The sequence below is a fragment of the Carassius carassius genome, chromosome 36, assembly GCF_963082965.1.
Source record: "Carassius carassius chromosome 36, fCarCar2.1, whole genome shotgun sequence".
In the NCBI taxonomy this organism is placed as follows: Eukaryota; Metazoa; Chordata; class Actinopteri; order Cypriniformes; family Cyprinidae; genus Carassius; species Carassius carassius.
The window spans coordinates 9,093,496-9,115,251 of record NC_081790.1 but is presented as its reverse complement, the minus strand read 5'-3'; the positions used below and the strand labels follow the sequence as shown (position 1 = coordinate 9,115,251).

The 21,756-nt window shown below is 36.6% G+C and overlaps 1 protein-coding gene across 2 annotated transcripts; it reads right to left on the bottom strand.

Annotated features, from left to right (window-relative positions):
* Nucleotides 1-2,869: 2,869 nt before the first annotated feature.
* fam169ab (family with sequence similarity 169 member Ab) lies at nt 2,870-20,943 on the bottom strand. Of its 2 annotated transcripts, none has more exons than XM_059526148.1 (13): nt 20,663-20,943; nt 13,950-14,086; nt 13,396-13,495; nt 13,150-13,235; nt 12,179-12,350; nt 11,036-11,215; nt 10,718-10,840; nt 10,463-10,555; nt 9,938-9,982; nt 9,714-9,831; nt 8,797-8,956; nt 8,404-8,568; nt 2,870-5,260 (listed from the first exon to the last, which is right to left on the bottom strand). In XM_059526148.1, exons 2-13 carry the CDS (start codon nt 14,082-14,084, stop codon nt 4,337-4,339), a joined length of 2,301 nt encoding a protein of 766 aa, XP_059382131.1. In that variant the 5' UTR covers nt 14,085-14,086; nt 20,663-20,943; the 3' UTR covers nt 2,870-4,336. The 2 variants fall into 2 exon arrangements, with proteins under 2 accessions (XP_059382131.1, XP_059382132.1); XM_059526149.1 differs by lacking the exon at nt 20,663-20,943 and adding an exon at nt 20,400-20,619.
* Between the last annotated feature and the right edge of the window lie 813 nt (nt 20,944-21,756).

Here is a 21,756-nt window from a genome sequence, read left to right as displayed (position 1 = left end):
AAAGAAATACCACTAAACAAAACAAAAATACACCAAAAAAAAAAAAAAAAGAAAAAAAAAAAAGAGATCTTAGCTGTTGATACTAGGTCTGCCATCAGGTGGGGACAACCTGAAACATTGTCCCAGGAATATATATATATATATCTTTTTTTTTTTTTTTATAAATCCAATTAATAAATTCTTGAAGCCCCATATGGGTACTTCCAAAGTGAGGATATAATGTATGATTTTTAATATGTATAAGTAATTCGGTCATTCCTGTAAATCCATTCAAACGTATCTGCAAAGTTTTCTCTCTCTTACATTAGTGTTGACAGCCATCACATTCAAACAACAAACATGCATTTCACATGTATCTGCTTTCATGCCCAACATGTTTTCAAGGTTATGACTCTTATTACCTATGCATTTAGAGACTTGTAGGTCCCCCTCCTTCCCCATTCCTTGTCTCAGTGGGCTCAGGTGGGCCTGCAGAGGACCACGCAGGCCCCAATTTTCCCCCTGACTGGTTTTAACATAAGGGGTAATGTGAGAGGAGCAGGCACGGGCTCTTCCACACCATCTCCTCCCCCAGAGGGAGACTCTGAGCCGGGCTAGATCCCGCATGCAGCCCCTCCTGCCGTGGAGAACGTGGTCTTCAGGGCCACCATACCATTACTGCTTGCCATATCCCTGTATTATTTACTTCTCCTCCTTCTCTCTGTTTGCTCCCTGGAGCCTGCCGGCACCATCACTCGTTCGGCGAGGTAGAATAGAGGTCTTTATCTCCGGGAGGTGAGGACGAGCAGGCAAAGAGCTCGGGGACTGAAAATGTGTCCATATACACATACAAACCGGAGCTTCATGGGCACACTTGTACATCTCCGAAAAAATCTTTACACTTTTATTACCCAAATATATCCGATGTCTTGGTTCTGCGTGCACACACACACAGAGAGAGAGAGAGAGAGAGAGAGAGAGAGAGAGAGAAAGACAGCAAGGTCCATTATCACACGTGCCTTTTTGTAATGCATTTCCTTGTTTTGCTTCAGTGAAAGGGAAGAGGAGGTGGTGGAGGGGAGAGAAGCCTTCTGTTGTTGTTATAAATCACCTGCTCGTTCTCTCACACCTCTCTCCCTCCCGTGCTATCCCACAATGCCCCCTTCCACCCGGCACACAATCAGCCCCACAGAACAGGAACCCCCTAGAAAGTCTTTCACTGCAGAGCCTCTCAGCATGCCTCTTCACTTCGGTTTGCTTACTCTATCGAACTCTTCAGCCTAGGTTTTATTATCGTTCTCATCACCTTTTCGTTTCTCTTTAGAGATTACATTTATATTAGCACATTTTCTTTTTGATTTCAGACTCTTCGAAGGTCAAACGTTTAAGCGTAATCGTAAAGTTTTATTTGTACAAACTTGAATATAGCTGAGGAAATAAAACAATTCAAATTATTTTTTGCTTTAAACAAACGTGTCAATCAACTATTGATTGTGGGCTTTGTTTTTCAGATGGAAAATTACAATTTAGATTTGTTCTTGTGTATTTTTAGTTCAGCTCAAAATGTCCCAATTGCACATTATAAACCTGTTTGGTAGAACTATTTTAAGAGTTGCTTTTACACTGTTTTCTATTCTGTGCATATAGTATATACAATAGTGATATTAAATGGTTTTAAAAGTGTCTGGTTACGGTTTATCTATTATTTCAGCTGTAACTAACTTTAAAGTTGCTGCTACTATCCATTTTACTAGTATTTACTCATAAAATTAAATATATGTAAATATTTTAATAAATAAAAATACAATTAAAACACTTTTTATTAAATTAATCATTTTTGTAGAAAAAGAAACAAGAAAAACTAAATGTAAATAAATAATACATAGTATTATTATTAATATTTATTAATAAATAGTTTAAAGTGGTTTAAATTATTTTCATGTTAAATTACATCTTTTTTTCTTTCTACAGAGGTTTTACAGTTTTAACACATTTTCCTTTTCCCACAGCAGCCTAAATTCTTCGCTGAAGCGTGGCCAAACTATCCAGAATCCTCTGTAACCTCTCACCTCCACCTGCTCAAACCTCCTGCGTTGTCACCTCTCCTATCACCTCTCACAATCTGCCTCCCCTCTCCTCTCCTGCACACTTCCTCATGCGCCCAGACTCTCTTCGCTGTAGCCTGGGGCCGGGAAATCCTATTAGCCTTTACCATGGGAGAGAGCAGGAGACACATCATTAATTACACACACAAACCCACTCCTGACAGTGCCAAGCTTAATCAGCCAGGACCATAAAACACACACACACACACACACACACACACACACACACACACACACACACACACACACACACACACACACAGACCAGCTAGTGCACCCACACCACAAATACACAGATGTACATGCAGGTACACACACACACACTTGCAGCGATATACCTTGCACAATTGGTTTGCAAAAACCATGCACAATTCTAAATGTGTGAAATACACATAAATAGGCATCTTTGTTTGGTTTCCATCTATTTCCTTGAAAACCTATCAAAATATTCTCTTTTAAGGTTAGCAGTTGCACACATATAGTCAATGAAAAGCAAAATTCAAAAGATGTAGAAATTGACTAAAATTAGCTAAAATGGATAAAAGCTGGAAGAACAAGGTTGGGTAAGGCAGAAAAAGCCAGCTGGGTGGCTTTTGTTAGAAACACAAAAGAGGCGGCACATGCACTCTCTGACACACCTTACTTGGCAAATGATTGGCACCGAAATATCATTCAACCCAGCTGTAGAAAATCACTCCGTCTGATCCATATGTGTATGTTTACACAGCTCAGAGCACAGAGCATTAATATACACATTCATTAAAAAAAAAAAACTGATGAGGATATGGAATATACAATAAATGTATTTATTTACTACAGGAAAAGCACAGTTTGAGAAAACTACTCCAGAAAAATATTGCTCAAACACCTAAAATAAGTAAATAAAGTTTAAAGCACTCAAAAATGTCTACTTTTATTTGATTTTCTGTCAACAAAAAGCATGAACTTTGACTCCTTTAAGTTGAGAGAAAATCTGGAAGAATACACATATAAAGGTCATTTCTGAAGTTCTTTTCCATATTTTCACCTGATATAAAAATGCAAGCAACTGACCTCAGGTGTCAACAATAAGATAACGGCGAAGACAAACAACAGTCTTGAAAGAGTGTTAACAGATTCCCGCAATGGCTTTTTTTAACATCCAAGTGCGCCCTCATGTGGTCACCCACATTAAAACTCCAAAACTGAAACGTGTAAGCAATTTATTTCACAGCTTTAACAAAATACCATTAAACCATATATATGCGTTATTTAATAACATGTAGGTTTTTGGGGGTTTGGGGGGGGGGGGGGGTGTACGGGTGTATGGGGTAAAACAAGGATACGCAGAACGAAAAATGTCAACGAGACAAACCATGAGAAAAATGCTAGCGGGTGTCAACACGAGTCTTAATATTAAACTACTTAAGGCCGCAATTATAAAGATTAACCTATCATATTTTATGAACTAGTTTTCATCTTAATATATAATCTAGAGTTGGTATTTAAAATAAGACATTTAGATATTTAAACGCAAATCTGTTTTGGATGTTAAACGCCATATATATATATATATATATATATAATTAACCATACATTAGCCTTCATGTAAACTTTATATTAACCTGCACTTTCCTCAGGTATAAACATACTTGCATAATTATGTGTGAATGCATGTATATGTATGGGCGTGCACAGCAATGCCTTAATTCATGTAATTTTGAGAATAAATTTAATAAACTATCATCTGAAAAGTTGTTACAAATGTGAAAGGACCTCCTTAAAACCTTATTGTGTGAGGTCAAACAAAATCGAAATCAAAACATTTGTGAGAACAAAATATGAAATGATAATGGTGAAACTGGATCCACAGCAGCACTCCTAATTTAAGATTTTCACATTGTAAATTTGCAAGCTTTTAGCTGCTTTTTTATAAGCAGTTTAAGCTGCATTCAATAAGCATCAGGTAAATCAAAAGTAAAGGAGATTAAAATCACAGTTATAATTGTGAGCAGTCAGCATTGTTATCAAGCACTGTGCATATGAAATACTGCCCTTTTTTCTTTTTTAGTTGTAAAACAAAACCTGAACCAAAACCAAAAACTAGATGTTGTAAACACCGCCAGTTATTAACCCTAACCCAAGTATTAAAGACGATCAATACTTTCTAGTACAGATCGTGGTATATGTGTGTACCAAGTAGTGCCTACTAACTTAACATACTATGTTTTTTTTAATGGAGTGTACTGGAGTGTCATGGAGAATGTATGAAATCAGTTTTTACTGCGTCTTTTTGCTTTTGTGGGTGTAGACTGGATCACTTTGGTTTTCCTCCGCAAAACTCTCCTGTCAATCACAGGTGGCGGCTCCTCTTCTCCCGAATTGTGTTCGGCAGCTTCATCTTCCTCTGTGCTCCCCTTCTCTTCTTCAGTGCTTTTGAGCTTTTCTTCCGCCTCCTCATCCTCTTCTTCATCATCATCATCATCAAAATCCTCATCCACCACCTGTATGACCACTGTTTTGCTCAGTCTACTGGAGGTGCGCTTGGGCGTTTGCGGGACAGGTTTGATCCTGCCTCCTCGAAGAACTCGAACCCCAGGAGGAGAATCGTGAGTGTCGACTGAGCTTTTCCCCTCATAATCGTCATCATCATCATCATCCTCAGTGGTGGCAGTGTCCTCTTCATCTTTTTCATCCGTCTCCGGTAAATTCTCTTCCTCTGGCTCTTCTTTTTCAGAGTCCTCTGTTGCAGGTTGGCTTTCCTGGGTCTCAAGTGGCTCATCGGAGGCAGTCTCATCTTGTTGGTTCAGAGCTGGCTCCTCTGTCTCCATAATGACTTCGTCTTCACTTGCTGCACTAGGAGAAGCAGATGTCTCCTCCTCTGGAGCTTCTTGCTCAGGATGAGATGCTTCCTCTACTACATCACTGTCCTGCACAGAGGAAACACACTCAACCAGGTCGGCTGGAATGACTGGCGCCTCAGGAACAGCTGGTGGATGATCAGTGTCTTCGGTTTCCTCAACTACTGAAGCTACATCCTCAACTGCAGAAGCTACTTCCTCTTCCTGCTGCACTTCCCCTTCCTCCTCAACTGGAGAAGAAACTTCTGCATCTGCCACCTGTTTCTCCTCAGTAACAGGTTCTTGGTCGAACTGCTCCACTACTTCAGACTCTTCAGGGGTGTTAATGATGTCATCCTTAACAAGACAAACCAGATAAGGGTTCTGTTTAGGTCTAGTGAAATTGATGCTCTTAATTAAAAAAAGAAACACTAGATGATGACTATGCATTCCATTTTTCCTAAAATTTCCCAAGTATTCAGGAAGAGACTGGAAAATTTTGTGAGTAGGGTTTGAACTTGTATTGCTCATGTTTGAACCACAGCTCAATATACTGACCGCTATGCCACATATCTGACATGATTTGTGACAATGTCAACAGCATTCTTTGTTAAAATGTTAATTTTTATTTTGGGAGCATGGTTGATGAATTTTTATTATTATATTATATATACACAATACCGTTCAAAAGTTTGAGTTCAGTACGATTTTTTTTATACTTATTTAGCAAAAAACATTAAAATGCAAAAAAAAAAAAAAAAAAAAAAAAAAAAATTTTTACAATGTTACAAAATTCTATTTTAAATAAATGCTCTCATTTTGACCTCTTCTTGAGCTAAAAGAATCCTGGGAAAAAAAACTTTATCCAGGTTTCCACAAAATATTTGAAGGATTACTTGACACTGAAGACTGGAGTAATGGCTGCTGGTTATTAAGTTTAGCCAACACAAGAATAAATTACATTTTAAAATATTTTACAAAAGAAAACGGTTATATTAAATTGTTAACATATTTCACACTAATACTGTTTTTACAGTATTTTCTCAAATAAATATGCAGTCTTGGTGAGCATAAGAGACATTCTTAAAAAAATAAAAAATAAATAAATGACCCAAATGGTAGTGTACACAAATTGCTCAAATCATGTAACAGTACAACCTTGACCTTAAAGGATTAGTTCACCCAAAAATGAAAATTAGCCCATAAATTACCCTCAAGTCATCCTCAGTGTATATGACTTTTTTCAGGTGAATCCAGTCAGAGTTATATTAAAAATTGTCAGTAACGTACCCAGTATTTATACTCAAAATTAATCAAACTTAAGCTCAAAATGGAATATTCAAATTTTTTGAGATAGTGAATTTTAACCATCATAATTACAGGTCCTTCTCAAAAAATTAGTTTATTGTGATAAAAGTTCATTAGTTTCCATAATGTAATGATAAAAATTTAACATTCATATATTTTAGATTCATTGCACACCAACTGAAATATTTCAGGTCTTTTATTGTATTAATACTGATGATTTTGGCATACAGCTCATGAAAACCCAAAAGGTTCTCTAAACGAGCTATTAACCTAATCATCTGAATCAACTAATTAACTCTAAACACCTGCAAAAGATTCCTGAGGCTTTTAAAAACTCCCAGCCTGGTTCATTACTCAAAACCGCAATCATGGGTTAGACTGCCGACCTGACTGCTGACCAGAAGACCATCATTGACACCGTCAAGCGAGAGGGTAAGACACAGAAAGAAATTTCTGTACGAATAGGCTGTCCCCAGAGTGCTGTATCAAGGCACCTCAGTGGGAATTCTGTGGGAAGGAAAAAGTGTGGCAAAAAACGCTGCACAACGAGAAGAGGTGACCGGATCCTGAGGAAGATTGTGGAGAAGGACCGATTCCAGACCTTGGGGGACCTGCGGAAGCAGTGGACTGAGTCTGAAATAGAAACATCCAGAGCCACCGTGTGCAGGAAATGGGCTACAAAGAAGCAGCACTGGACTGTTGCTCAGTGGTCCAAGGTACTTTTTTCGGATGAAAGCAAATTTTGCATGTCAATCGGAAATCAAGGTGCCAGAGTCTGGAGGAAGACTGAGGAGAAGGAAATGCCAAAATGCCTGAAGTCCAGTGTCAAGTACCCACAGTCAGTGATGGTCTGGGGTGCCATGTCAGCTGCTGGTGTTGGTCCACTGTGTTTTATCAAGGGCATGGTCAATGCAGCTAGCTATCAGGAGATTTTGGAGCACTTCATGCTTCCATCTGCTGAAAAGCTTTATGGAGATGAAGATTTTGTTTTTCAGCACGACCTGGCACCTGCTCACAGTGCTAAAACCACTGGTAAATGGTTTACTGACCATGGTATTACTGTGCTCAATTGGCCTGCCAACTCTCCTGACCTGAACCCCATAGAGAATCTGTGGGATATTGTGAAGAGAAAGTTGAGAGACGCAAGACCCAACACTCTAGATGAGCTTAAGGCCGCTATCAAAGCATCCTGGTCCTCCATAACACCTCAGCAGTGCCACAGGCTGATTGCCTCCAGGCCACGCCGCATTGAAGCAGTCATTTCTGCAAAAGGATTCCCGACCAAGTATTGAGTGCATAACTGAACATAATTTTTTGAAGGTTGACTTTTTTTGTATTAAAAATACTTTTTTTTTTATTGGTCGGATGAAATATGCTAATTTTTTGAGATGTGAGATGAGCTGTATGCCAAAATCATCAGTATTAAAACAATAAAAGACCTGAAATATTTCAGTTGGTGTGCAATGAATCTAAAATATATGAAAGTTTAATTTTTATCATTACATTATGGAAAATAATGAACTTTTATCACAATATGCTAATTTTTTGAGAAGGACCAGTAAAACTAAAAAACTCTTGAAATATTTCAGTTTGTGTGCAATGAATCTAGAATATAAGAAAGTTTGCTGTTTTTTAATTAAAATACAAAAAATAAAGACCTTTTCCATGATTTTTTCAAATTTTTTGAGATGCACCGGTAAGCATGGAAACTTTGCTTCCTTTGCTCCGGTTAACAGACGTTGGTTTTCACGAGACTCACCAGCAAATGCGCAAAGCTGACCTCTTACGTTATCTGTCTGGAACTGCTTCCATGTACAACAGTGAGCGCAAGCTACATTAAAGTGATAATTACATTTTAAATATGGTTATTTTTATTACAAAAACGCAACCATTCATTAAAGGAGGATTTTGGTTCAGCCCTCGGAGCCGTGTAAGACACTTTTTTTTTTTATTAAGGATGGGCCCCCTTTATTTCACTTCTTTTGGACTGAAGCACTGCAACACCTGCTGAGTGCCATAAAACCGCTTGGAAGATCAAAGACAAGTTATAATATATTGTAATATAACTCAGACTGGATTCTTCTGAAAGAAGAAAGTCATACACACCAAGGATGAAATTGAGGGCGAGTAATTTATGGGCTAATTTTCATTTTTGATTGAACTAACCCTTTAACCTGAACTAAATAGGTTACCTTTGCTTCTCCCTCTGCCTCCATCTCCTCAGCAGTGCCATTTTGGATGGCAGGTTCAGACTCTAGAGGGAGCTCTTGGGTGGCCAGTGCATCCTCTGTTGTGACTGCTGACCCCTCATTCTCTTCTTCTTGACTGTCCGTCATTTCTCCCTTGACTTCCGCCACCTTCACAGAGAAACAGAGAATTCAATACCTGATTTGGGGTTGTACATATTTGCATGTGTGAACGGACATAAAATTTGCACCTCTGGCTCACAGAACATACTGTTTTATGAACCACAAACATGATTTGCATTGGCAACTGTTGTAAGCCAACTTGTCTGGCCATATTAAACCAGTGATGAAATTGTGTACCAGATAAGACAACCAACGAAAGAGGCTACTGTCCCTCACCAGAATTAATGTGTCTGCAGGGGCCTCATTGGATATAGCCTCCTCCACCTGGACAGAGGCTGCTGCTCCATCTTCTCCTCCTCCACTTTCTCCATCCGTGTGTTCTTTAGTCTCTGGCACAACAGCATCAGGTTCTGTCCCTGTTTCTGGTTCAACCACTCTAAATACAATATACAGGTAATAAATGACAAAGCACAATAAATTAATTTGGTCTTTTTAGAATTATACAGTACATTTTCTGGCACAACTGTTTTCAAAATTCATAAGAAGAAACTGAGCACTATATCTGCAGAATAATGATTTCTAAAGTATTGTGACACTTACACCTGAAAATTCAGCTTTGCCATCATAGGATTGTAAAAAAAAAAAAAAAAAGTTTAAATATATTTTATAAAAATAATAAATATTATATTAAAAAAAAAAAATATATATATATATATATATATATATATATATATATATATATATATATTTTTTTTTTTACATTTAACATTTAAAAAGCATCTTGCAGACCCCAGAATGGTAGTGTAAAGGATTTATTAATCTAGGTTTAATGTTAATCAGTTTTACATGTACAAATTCAAAACTATTTCAATTTGCCTAATTTGTCATTAGTTGATGTATTATTAAAAAAAAAACATGAATCTATAATAAATGAAAAGTCTTTAAATGTTTCTATGTGGTTTCTAGAGTTTTTTATTCCTAAGATATGGTTTGGTCCCCAAACAGTTTGGGTCTATTGGATTTTTTCCAGTCAGTTTACTATCTGACCCATGGTGGAGGGTCATTTTAAGAGCCCATCTGCTGCATTATGAGATTATATTTTATCTGAGTGGCACACGAGTAAATCACCATTAATGTAATCTCAAGGATAACCTCTGAAAGCAACCAGTCATTGATGAGGAATTTTTAGAGACCTGTTGATTTTTTCAGGTCGGTTCTCCTCAGCACTCTCTTCTGGTTCTTCCCGTGGCCTTTTCTTTTGTCTGCGTTCGCTGCTCCGGGTACGTGTGGAAATGGGCAAGTCACTAATTTCTACAGCGGGATGAAGAAAAAGAGAGAAGGCTTTATCACCATCTTAAACTGCTTGAATTGGCAGAAAAGGGTGTTTTAGAATGATAAATTGAACACAAATCCAAACCTTCTGCCACATTGAGATGTTTGTTGACTACCACCACATCCTCCTGTAAAACCACAATGAAAACAATTCACTCAACTCAGTCAAAGGTTCACATATTCTATAAATACCTACATATACAGACATCTCATATTCAGAAGAAAAAAAAAACACAAAAATGAAGCAGGCATGTGCAAAACTTCATATTTCCCAAATAAACTAGTCTGTGGTTTGTCTGACTACAGAAGCCCTGTATACTAGTTTCATATCGACCAGAAACTATTCAAATGTGTTTCTTATACTAAAGCTAAACACAAACCTTCAGTTGAGTAACAGATACTCTGTCATGAACCCTATCATAGTGCTATAAAAAAAAACAGAAGCACAAATATTACACATAATAAAGGGACAATTAGAGTTACAGTAACTGTACACAAGCTAAAAATATGTTTCTGAGAAGTGTCTCTAAATTCATCCCCTTTAGCTCAACTGCTATTAAAGCTAAAAAACATCTAGATATACTACATAAAGATAGGATCAAATTTACAGTGATGTCCAGGCAGCTGTCCTCAGTCATCTCCACCTCATTAACCCCAACCTCTCCGTTTTTGCTTTCTTCTGCTGCCCATGAGCTGAGGTTGCCTGTATGGAGATGGACACAACAAATCTAAACTTTAAATCAAGTAAAGATGTGAAACTGAGCAGGCAGTGTGATACCACTTGCAGCGAACAATGAGATATACTGGTAAAAGCAATCCCACAACTGTTAGGAGTTTCAAGAGGGCCAGTGGCAGTGGCACTTACATTGTAGTGTCATGGAGCCAAGTTTGCTTGCCACTTTCACTTTCTGGTAGGGACCTCCAACTCCTTCCACCTCCCACAGCAGGTCCACATCGGCCGGGTATGTGCTCAGGTATTGTCTGCATACTGGAGCAATTTTCTTTTAATGACTCTTTATATACATTTAGTAAAACATTTAAGAAATGTAGCTCTTTATATTTATTTACAATCTAATTGCATAACATATATAGTAAAAGTAAATAATTCATGAAATATATAGAGTATAAAGTTACAAACTAATAAATGGGCATTTAAAACTACAAAAAAATGAAGATTTCTGACCCTTTTGCATTGCTGGTGTTAAAGGGTATTTCAAGCCCAGTTCATCGTCTTTAAAGGAGTCCACAAAGTCCTCCAACATCTGCAAGCCATGGCTGTTACCACGGTGATCTTTCCGCACAAAAATAGAGTCCATGACAGGAAGTAGGTAGCACTGGCTCACAAAGCTATTACACAAGCTACCTGTAAGGGAGAATAAACACAGCAGATTGAAGAATGGCCTGGTGCAAAATCACTGCATGTTACATCTACAATACTATCAAAAATATAGTTTATCTTCAACAGTGACACTTATTTTCATGAACAGTTCAAATTATATTGGATAATAATAATATTATAATAATTATTAACTAATAACAGTGATGATGATGATGATCATCATCATCATATCCAGGATAATTACCTTCAGAAAATTATAACTCTTACACTAAATAATTCTGAGAAAGCAAAATGACATAAAAAGGCAAATTCTTGAGATAAAAATTCAGATTTATAATTTAGAAAACAGTCATAAATATGACATTCGAAACTGAGATACTTAGTCATAATAATGAGATCAAAATTAGTCAGATTTATGTCATAATTGAGTTAAAAAGTCTAAATTATGAGACATAAGTATGATATCAAATGTCTGAATAACAGTCAGAATTACAACATAGCAAGTCGTAATTATAACAAAACAAATCCTAATTTTAATGAGGTACCACTTCTCTTTTCTAATTTTTCATTATAATTATGACTTTTTGTTATAATTGACTGATAATATATCACATATACTATAATTTATCAAAGCATGTATTTGTTCTTATGCAGAAATGAGCTTCTATATGTTACAGCTTCCAAGATCTGTCAATCCTTCCTCTATATAATAATACAAATAAAAATATGTTAAGTTTTTTTTTTTTTGCCTTTTTGGTCTTTGAATCTATAACCTTTTTGCATAAACCAAGTTCTTTATTACTAAGCCACAACACAGAAGCTTGTGAGATTGCCTTCTTATAAACTAGACAAGGCCTAGTTGCATATCTCACTCATGCTTTAATGAAGACACTGTAGATTATTTAATGAAGTAAACTTGATTATACATTGGGCAGAAAGAGCAATGCATCTACAGCACTGCCAGACTCACCAAGGAGAAGGACTGACCTTTAGATTTGACCGAGTAGAAGCCCACCGCCTCTCCATTCTTCCAGAGGATTTTGGCAAAGACGTCTTCTCCGTGGCACAGGAACGGCACCTCATTAGAACCCATTTCCACCGTCCGGTAAATGATGCGGTTTAGCACATACAAGACAATCCTCTCGCCCACAGATCTGACCTGCCCAAATACAATTAATCACAAAACAGATTAAATTGTGTTTTCTAAACTGGCCCAAGGAAATCAATTTATGTTTTGATTAAAAATCACAGGTTAAAAAAAGAAAAAAAAAAGATTTGGAAAATAAAAAGGGCAAATCTTCTTTCATGCCAAAATTAAACAGTTACAATATAACGCAACAGTCAAGTTCTAAAGATGATATTCCTGCAGAGGAAATCCAGACTGGATAATACAGGATATTAAAACATATGGTGTGTGTTACATTCCGCAATACAGTGGAATGAGCAAATGCAAGCATAAAGAAAACGTGGGTGCATGGTGCACTTTTAAATGAGTGAGAAAAAGAATGGCTGTGTACATTTAAAAATATTTCTAAATATTTTCTAAAGCAAACCTATGTATGCAAAGTGTGGAACCTGAGACAAAAACACCTCTCACTGATAAGCCACAAACTACTGCTTGTTTGCAATTATTTGTTTGGCCAAACCACTACATTTCATTGTTAAAACATCACTTTTGTTTCTTCCGCTCTCTCTCTATAATTAAACATTCACACATATACTGAAATACATTTTATACATCTAAAAAAAAAAACACACACACAAGATCATCGTAGGAGTGCTTGAGAACATTTGCAAGTCCTCAACAAGGCACCGAAGAAAATGCCAGATTTCTGCTTTTTATTGACTTGGCAAAGAAGAGACATTCTGAATAGACCCTGTTCAAAGTACACAAATGTGTCTGAGTAATTTCATTAAAAAGTTAAATGGCTAAGCTTTCCAAAAAAATGAAAGCTTACCTTTACAAGGCCTTCTCTTGCAGTATTTGAGGTTCTGAGAATATCTTCCACTGCGTACCATTGATCAGCCAAGAACAATGCCACAGCTAGAATAAAAAAGGGAGGCAAAGCGGAATAAAGGTAAATTAAATGCTAAAGACATTCAAATGTGACTTTCTTAGAAGTTTATCCATTATGTTATTGTAAAAAAAAAAAGCCATTTATGAGGTTATTGTGATGGGTAAAAGGGGAAGGAAAGTGGGCTACCTGTGAACTGGTCCTCAGGAGCAAACAGAGCCAGGACTTTGTGTTTAAGATTGGCTCCATAAAGAGGAACAAACCCAACATTGGCAGGACTGATCCAGATCTAAAAGAGCCAGAACAGGATTCTTAAAGGAATATTACAGGCTACAATTTAATTGTTGGTGAGGCACAATGGAAGTGAATGGGGCCAGTTTTTAAAGGGTTTAAATGGGAAAAAAATAATAATTAAAAAGTACTTACATATTTTATTTTTAGTAAAACCTAAGTTCTACAGTGTATAATTTGAGCTGTAGAATTGTTCTCAATGCATTATGGTCATTTTAGGAGATACATTAAATATGCCAAATTATAAAATTGGATAGGCCTATAACATTGCACAGTTTTCGGTATGATCTGATCTGATCTTCTCCACATTATCTGAGCTCTGTTCTCTGTTGTGTGTGTGTACTTGTTTATGATACATTGTGGGGACCAAAGGTTGGGTTAGGGGGATAAAAAAAATATAGAAGTCTATGGAAATCCCCACAATTCACAGAACACATGTGTGTGTGTGTTACCTTTCTCGTGTTGGGCAGGGTAAGGTATTGTGTGTTATCTGGGATGCTGTAGAGCAGTTTGTTCATGTAGCTCTGGGCTGAACTTTCCAAGTCCTCATGTCTGCCAGACACCAATACATCTACAGGGAACTCCATCCCTGCAGTGGTCAGAGGTCACAAAAATGACAACTTCAGCGCTCTGTCATAAGAATTCAATTGTTTGTTTGTTTATTTGTTTTGTCAAATTTGATCAGAATTCATTCATGACTAATTTCTTTCAAAATGCTTTTTGTGTGCAAGCAAATGAACAAACTGATGAGTGAGAAATGCACAAAGCAAATTCCTTGCTTATGTTTGTTTTATTTAAACCAACAGCAACAATATATCGCTTGCTATTGCTTCTTACATCATCTTTGCATGACCAAATATCTTTTTAATATCATCAGCATCTAAAACAAAACAACCCATATCATTAATTACTCAAACTCATGTCGTTGCAAACCCGTAAGATCTTCGTTCCTCTTTGGAACACAAATTAAGATATTTTTTGATGAAATCTGAGAGCTTTCTGACTCGCCATAGATGGCAACAAAACTGACACGTTCAAGCCCCAGAAAGGTAGTAATGACATTATTAAAAGAGTCCATGTGACATCAGTGGTTCAACTGTAATTTTTAAGGATTCATCAATCTGATACTCAGTATTGGCTTAGATACTGACAGTCTGCCGGATCAGGTATCAATCAGATGAGACTGATCTAAATCCAATATTGTGCGTTAACTGTTCTGTGTTATTATATTATACTGTCCCAAAAAAGGCAAAAAAATCATTGTAAAGCACCATAAAGTTTTTGTGAACTATATTTCAAGTGTTCTGAAGTCATACCGTAGTTTAATTTGAGGTACAGATGAATATTTAAGTCAAGTTCACGAAAAAAAATTTTTTGAAAAAAATTGACTCTTAAAAATCAGTTTGGGTACATAAAATGTTTATAGTCATAAGGGATGTTTACACATTTCTAGGTGTGCATGACCCAAGATCTCTATTAATTAACTAGATATTGGAGCCAAGGTTTCGCTTCATTAAAACTCAACACTTCAACTTTAATGAGAAAACGGTTCTCATGCTAACTCAAAAGTCCCTGCACATGCAATTTGGACCATATAAATATATTATAGACAAACAAAGCTGAGACAAAACACAAATTCATAAATACACATTCTCTGTTCCAACAGTGCAGACACTATCCTGAACACCACAGTTGGCTGCTGTCCATCCTCAGCTGGCCTCAATGAATCCCCTACTGTCAACAACTATCTGTGTCATGCTGACAATCAGACCGAACAGTAGCACACACACAAATGCTTGCTAAAATATACACACGGCCAAGCTTCACTGCTTTAACAAATCTAAAAATGCTGGAATGGGTGAAGGAGTCCAACAGATTACCACTTTTAGTGTCCAAGGGCCAGGTTTTTGTTGTTGTTTTTTGAGGGGGATTTTAACATAAAAAGTAATCATTAAAAGTTTAAAATCCTTAAAATCTGTTATTATACTTTGTAAGTGATGTGATCTTTCAAACCGAATTTTTGATGGCTGCCGTTGAAATTATGACCACTAACACTGCATTGTTCTTGCCTTGTTAAATTGTTCTAGATTCTACAGCTGTGTATTTCAAGGACTAGGCACACACAAAAAATCTATATTACGTCTGTCCATGCAAGCACACCCACACAGTCATACACAACAGCCGTGAGCCACAAAAACCCAATCAGCCACCAAATTTTTTTTTTTGCTATTCTAATTTACATTAATGGTGAAGAAATTTCACTCAACATCTATGAATACAACTAGTTGAGAGATTTTTTTTAGCCTATAAACACTTTGCTGTGTTTTGTTAATGTAATAAACATGCATGATCCAATGAATTTTATGAATCGAATGAACTGATTTTTAAAATGCTTTTCCTTTAAATTTGCTTGCTGTTAAATGCAACTTTAGCATGAGTAAGTCTAAAAGCTTCATTATTGTGTTATAGCTGAAGGCAAAAACATCAATAGCATGTTGTGCAGCGGCACATGTTGCATAACTGCTGTCTACAGGAAAAGCAGGAAACTAACGTCTGGGTCCCCCAACACTGTCTCCTATGAGCAAATGCAGACAGAGAGAACTTTGTCAATTGGAACCTAATATCTGTACGTATATCTATCTCTAGAACCTTGCAAATATATCTAAGCATAGACTAATAATCCAGGGTACATCACCATGCAAAAGATGTGTGTGTACATACCAGTGTTGTGCCTGAACGCGTTCATTGAACGATAGTTCATGAACTCGTTCATATTTTGGGCGAACGTGAACTGAACGTGCTGTATTAATGCCTGATGAACGTTCCTGTGAACTCGTTCATTCTGGTGTCTGTGAACGGCACGCTCTCTCACGTTAACTTCGTTCAATAGGGTGCCAAATTACTATAGAGCCTTCCAGGCGAAAACCCGGCTAAAACACACCGTAAACGGGTATTAATATGTAGCGGAAAAACACCCAATCTGGCAACACCCGCCACCAGTGTCGCACTGCCGTCCGCCGCATGCGTGACGCGTCATCAAAAAAAAAAAAAACAGCTTACGACAGCAGCATGTAGTTGCGAGGTAGTAGTGAACCTTTTAGGCAATCATTGTTTAAAAAACAGGGTTTGCTAAATGGTGTTGATATTAAAGATAGGAAATGTAATAATACATTTTTCAGATGCCTAATTCATTGCCCTGCAACACCTCGAAATAAATACTTTTGGAATGACCATTTTGAAAATATTAATTGGAGATTGATTTGAACTTATAATAACAAATATTGTATCAATAATAAAGTTTATGAAATATACTTTAAAATTATACATAAAATATATCCAACAAACCAGTTCCTAAAAAGAAATAAAAATGACCTTCCTGAATCTTGTGCATTTTGCAAAAAGGATACTGAAACTATTTTGCATCTTTTCTTTGAATGTATCTATGTTAAATTCTTTTGGATTGATGTGGAATTTTTATTTAATAGGTTAAGTGGATTTAAAATTCACATAGAGAAAAGATGTTATTTTTTATTATGACAAAAAGGATATAGAAAAGAGTTACATTTTTATGTTAAATCTTATTATATTACTTGGTAAGTTCTATATACACAAATGTAAATGGTCTGAAAGGATACCCAACATCTTCCATTTTAAGGCTGACATGAAGATTTACTTTGAAACATTGCAAGGACTTTCCAACCGAAAAGCAACCAGAACTATGGACATCTACAAAGATTTAAACTCCTCCTCTGTATTTTGATTATACAAGTAGGCTATACCTCTTTCTGTTTCTATTTTGTTTTATTTTTTTTTCCTTCCTTTTAAGTAATACATAATGAGTATTATATGAGAGTATGAAATATTTGTTTATATTGTATTATTACATGTACAATGTTGGAAATAATAAAAAAATTTAATAAACAAAAAAAGACAGCAGCATATGATGTTTATGACAAGGTCGGTGAGAATGGGAGACAAAGCATTAAAGCAACAATGGGGAAATGCTGTCCCCTCAATGCTAATGTAAACCCTGGTTGGATAAGGATTCAAAATTGGATATGAAGATGAAATCTGACGCATAGCTTCATTGTTAAAACTGATAAAATAATTGCTGTCTGTGATTCTATATGGGCTGTGGCAATAATTTTGAAAAATAATAGCTCGCTGCAACTTATGGAAAAAAAGAACTATGAACTAGTTCATTTTTGGAACTGTGAACTTTAGTTCAAAATTTTGTAGTTTGAACTATGAACTGAACTAGTTCATTTTAAAATTTGTGAATTGAACTTTGAACTAGTTCATGTAGAAAGTGAACTTTCCCAACACTGGTACATACATACATACATACATACATGGATAAATTAGGGCTGGGCAAGTTAACGCATTATCGCGTTTAGGCATTAATTGGTTAACGCCAACAATTATATAATTATGAAATTTCATTGCTCACTGGCTCTGAACACACATACAGACAAACCATGGGTCACAGGAGGGGATGCTCCCGATCAAATTATTTAGGCTAAGCATCAACATATCTGAATACACATACAGACAAACCATGGGTCACAGGAGGGGATGCCCCCCATCAAATTATTTAGGCTTAGCATCAATATTCACAAACCACTGTCCACTTTTATTTAACAGAAGAGAATGCAACAAGCTCGTAATCGTGACTTTATAGGAAGTTTCCGTTAGCATGTGAAAACACCAGGGAAGCGCTATCGCTCAACACACCACTAACCTGAACCACTTGTGAAATCTGTGAAAACAGTAACACTGTGAAATATCATTATAATTTAAAATAACTTTTCTACTCCTTTGTTAGCAAAGATGAATTAGTAGTCTACTTCAGTCTTCAGTGTCACATGGTTGCTCAGAAATGATTCCAATATGCCGTTTTCTTCTCTCCTCTTTAAAATACACACTTTATGGTTTTCACTTAGCACATATGGAGTCCAGCATTCCAAAATACCAGTAGTCTTGCTCTGGCCAAAACAAAGGTAACCCCCCACTCTGAGAAAAGCTTATAGTGATCTGAAACCCCCTTTTCTGGCTCCACAGCCACGGTTCACTGAGGGCTTTTGATATTCTTGTCTCTGTTGTAGTATCACGCAAGCAGAGGAGATAAAGCCAATTAACTTAATAAATCCAAGGCCAAAATCAGCAGGGGGTGTTATTAGTGCATCACAGTCACTGCATGTGGAAGTGAAGACAGGTTGGTCTAAGGCTCAGATAAAAACCTTACAGTTACTGATGCATAGCTTTTGTGAAAACTAGCCCCAGACTCTTTTATACCAAAACAAGCAGCTATGACAGTTCAGAGACCAAAGACAGTTCAGTCATCTGGCCTGAACAGGGAACGGCTGGCCATAACACTCACAAGCAGACAGTACGCCTGTGTGAATCATTACACAACAAATGAGCCAGTTCCCTCATTCTTTCATATTCACACACTGTCAGATAGAATTAGCAGTCAAGCACAAAAAGAACATTCTGGAGGCAATGCCTCTTTCTCATAGCTAATCAACCCTAATGTTGAATCAGCACAATAAGGTGGAAGGCTATCAAGACTTATGCAAAACTTACAAAAGTCTTACAAGTGAAAGATAACCATTCACAAGAGAAACACATCACAGGCGATGGAGAGCTCATAAAAACAAGGAGGGTGTGTGTGAGATTGTGAGGTTTCGGGGAGGGTGAGTTGTTTGAATTCTGGTGCTGGATTGAACTGGTTTGGTCAAAAAGGACATGAACAGAAAGCAAACTACACAATAACTTGGTTTAACTGCGAAGGTTAGGTAAGAATTTATACAGACTAATTAGTGATCATGTCGATAACAAATATACACACACAGTTATTGTTAACAAATCAAGCTAAATTAAATTGTGTTCTTTCTATTCTGGTGGTAGAATACAAATTGTCTACATAAGTTGATGTCAGCAAAAGCATGTCATTCTCAGTTTATGGTCTGAATTTCAAAACTAATATCTGAAACTTTTAAAAGAACACCCCTCCCCCCCCCCCCCTCCTTTGATCCTCTCTCTCTCTCTTTCTCTCAAAAAGAACACAGTGTTCTCTTTCCATGCAAGGAGGATAGGCTATATGAGACGAATACCCCTTCAAAACAAGTTCCAGTCGGGAAGTGGCGAATCGGTTCTTTCGAACAGTTCATTTTAAAGAACCGGATCTAAAACGTATTCATCAAGTCCATATAATTCAATATGTTAACGTTGACATTTTTTGTATTAAAGTAAAACCCCTTTCGTCTGATTAGTCAGTTTTGTTCACTCATCAGTTCTCGTGTTTGATCGGTTTAATAATTCAAGTTGATCTGAAGATTCGCACGGACAGCTTCGTGAACACATCGCTTCACCCGAGTCATCGAAAAGATCCGTCTTAAGTGACGATAGAACATCGCTAGCTGGCAATTTGTGAAATCCACTGACTAATTGAACTTTATTCAAAATAAGCGTCAATTTGTCTAGAAAATGACTAAAATGAGAAAAGAAGACAAAATAATTTGTGTCTATCACATTTACACAAACTGCAGGGCACGATCCAAACTGAGGGGGTGTGTCAGAAAACGTTTCCACATCATGCTGATCAACAATAAACAAGCCCCATAACGCAACTAAAGCATTAATAAAACTACTGCTTCAAAATATGTTATCACTGTTAAATAAAAAAAATAAGGTAAAGACTGAAGAATCCAAACTTATCTAAACAAAACCAAAAGTAAAACAAGTCTACATAATAAGAAATTAATGCTAAAATCTAGACCTGTCAATCACTTAATGACATCAGTTACTAAAAAATGAAAAGGAATCAAAAAGTAAACACGAGTTTCGCAAAGTGAGTGCGCGCGCTCGCTCATCTTTTACCCAATATTTGTGCGCCTCACCTGATGTCGCGTACACATCTCAGTCGTTCTTTGATTCAAGCAAAATGTCCAGAAATGTAATGTAGCATTTCAGTGCAACGCCCACTGCTGACATATTGTGAAAGATATCATCTTAACCGATTATTACTACGTATATTTCAACTCAGACATCTAAAAAAACTACATCCCCCCCCCAATACTGGGCCGTGCGAGTTCAGTTGGCTTTCTCAACAAGCGAGAAACTACCCACCATGCACACGACTGAAAGAAAACTGTCGACTCACCTTAACCCCGCTGACGATGTGGTTTTATGTGTTTTATATTTGAGCAGGTTTAACCAATCGCCGATAGTATCACGGATCCTCCGTTTGTTGTTAATAGCGTCGGCTCGTGGACACGATCAGCCCTGCGCGCGCACCCGTGGAGCTGCTTTCTACGGGATGTGAGAGGTCTCAAATACCTCCAAAGTGCAGGATTTGATGAGATTACTATATTTCTCTTATGTTTAAGTGTCACGAGAGCCAAACTAGACTCCAATCAATCAAAATTCCATTAATTGATAGATGAAATTGTGACGAAAAGCAGTCTTTGAAGACCGCTGGGCATAAGGAAAGGTCTGTTTCACAGGGTGTCATGTGTAGAATGTGACGTATAGGAGCAAGAGGATAACTTTGTCAGTGGAGGTGTAAAAATAGACTTAAGTCTTGCTTTGGCTATATCAGGCTCAAAGCTGTTTTCATTTGTATCAAAATTGCTGGTTTGCAGATTGAGAAATTGATTAAATTTGGTAAAATAAAGGACCAATTGGTGAAAAACATGGAGTCAAGCTGCACAAATAAAAAAGTGTTAAAAAAGATTAAGCAGATTTAGTTCATAAACTTAAACGAATGAAAATAAAAAAATGAAGACTAAACTGAGGGAAACATGAATATGGTTAAACATTATTAAAAAAATAAAACAAGTTAAATAGTTAAACTATGAAAAGCAGATCAAACTGACAATCATATTACTGGAATTTTAAGGAAAATGGAAGAATAATACTATAGATACTATAATTCTGCATATAACTAAAATTACACATATAATTGTGCTGCAAAGTGCAAGTAGCACACTTAATTATTTTTGTTCTTTGTGCATAATGACAGTCTTAAGTGGATGTCTTAGGTTTATTCATCCCTAATAATAAACAAGTTACATGCATTAGTTTCAGTTTCAAGATATTTTATTGGCATGACAAATATTTTTACATTCATGCTGCAAAATTGTTTAATGCCTCTGTGTTAAGATAAAACAATGCATATGAAATGTAGATGGTAACAGAGTACTTACTTATTTTTTCCATTGGGATAACATTTGTATTTATTGAACTTAAAGCCAT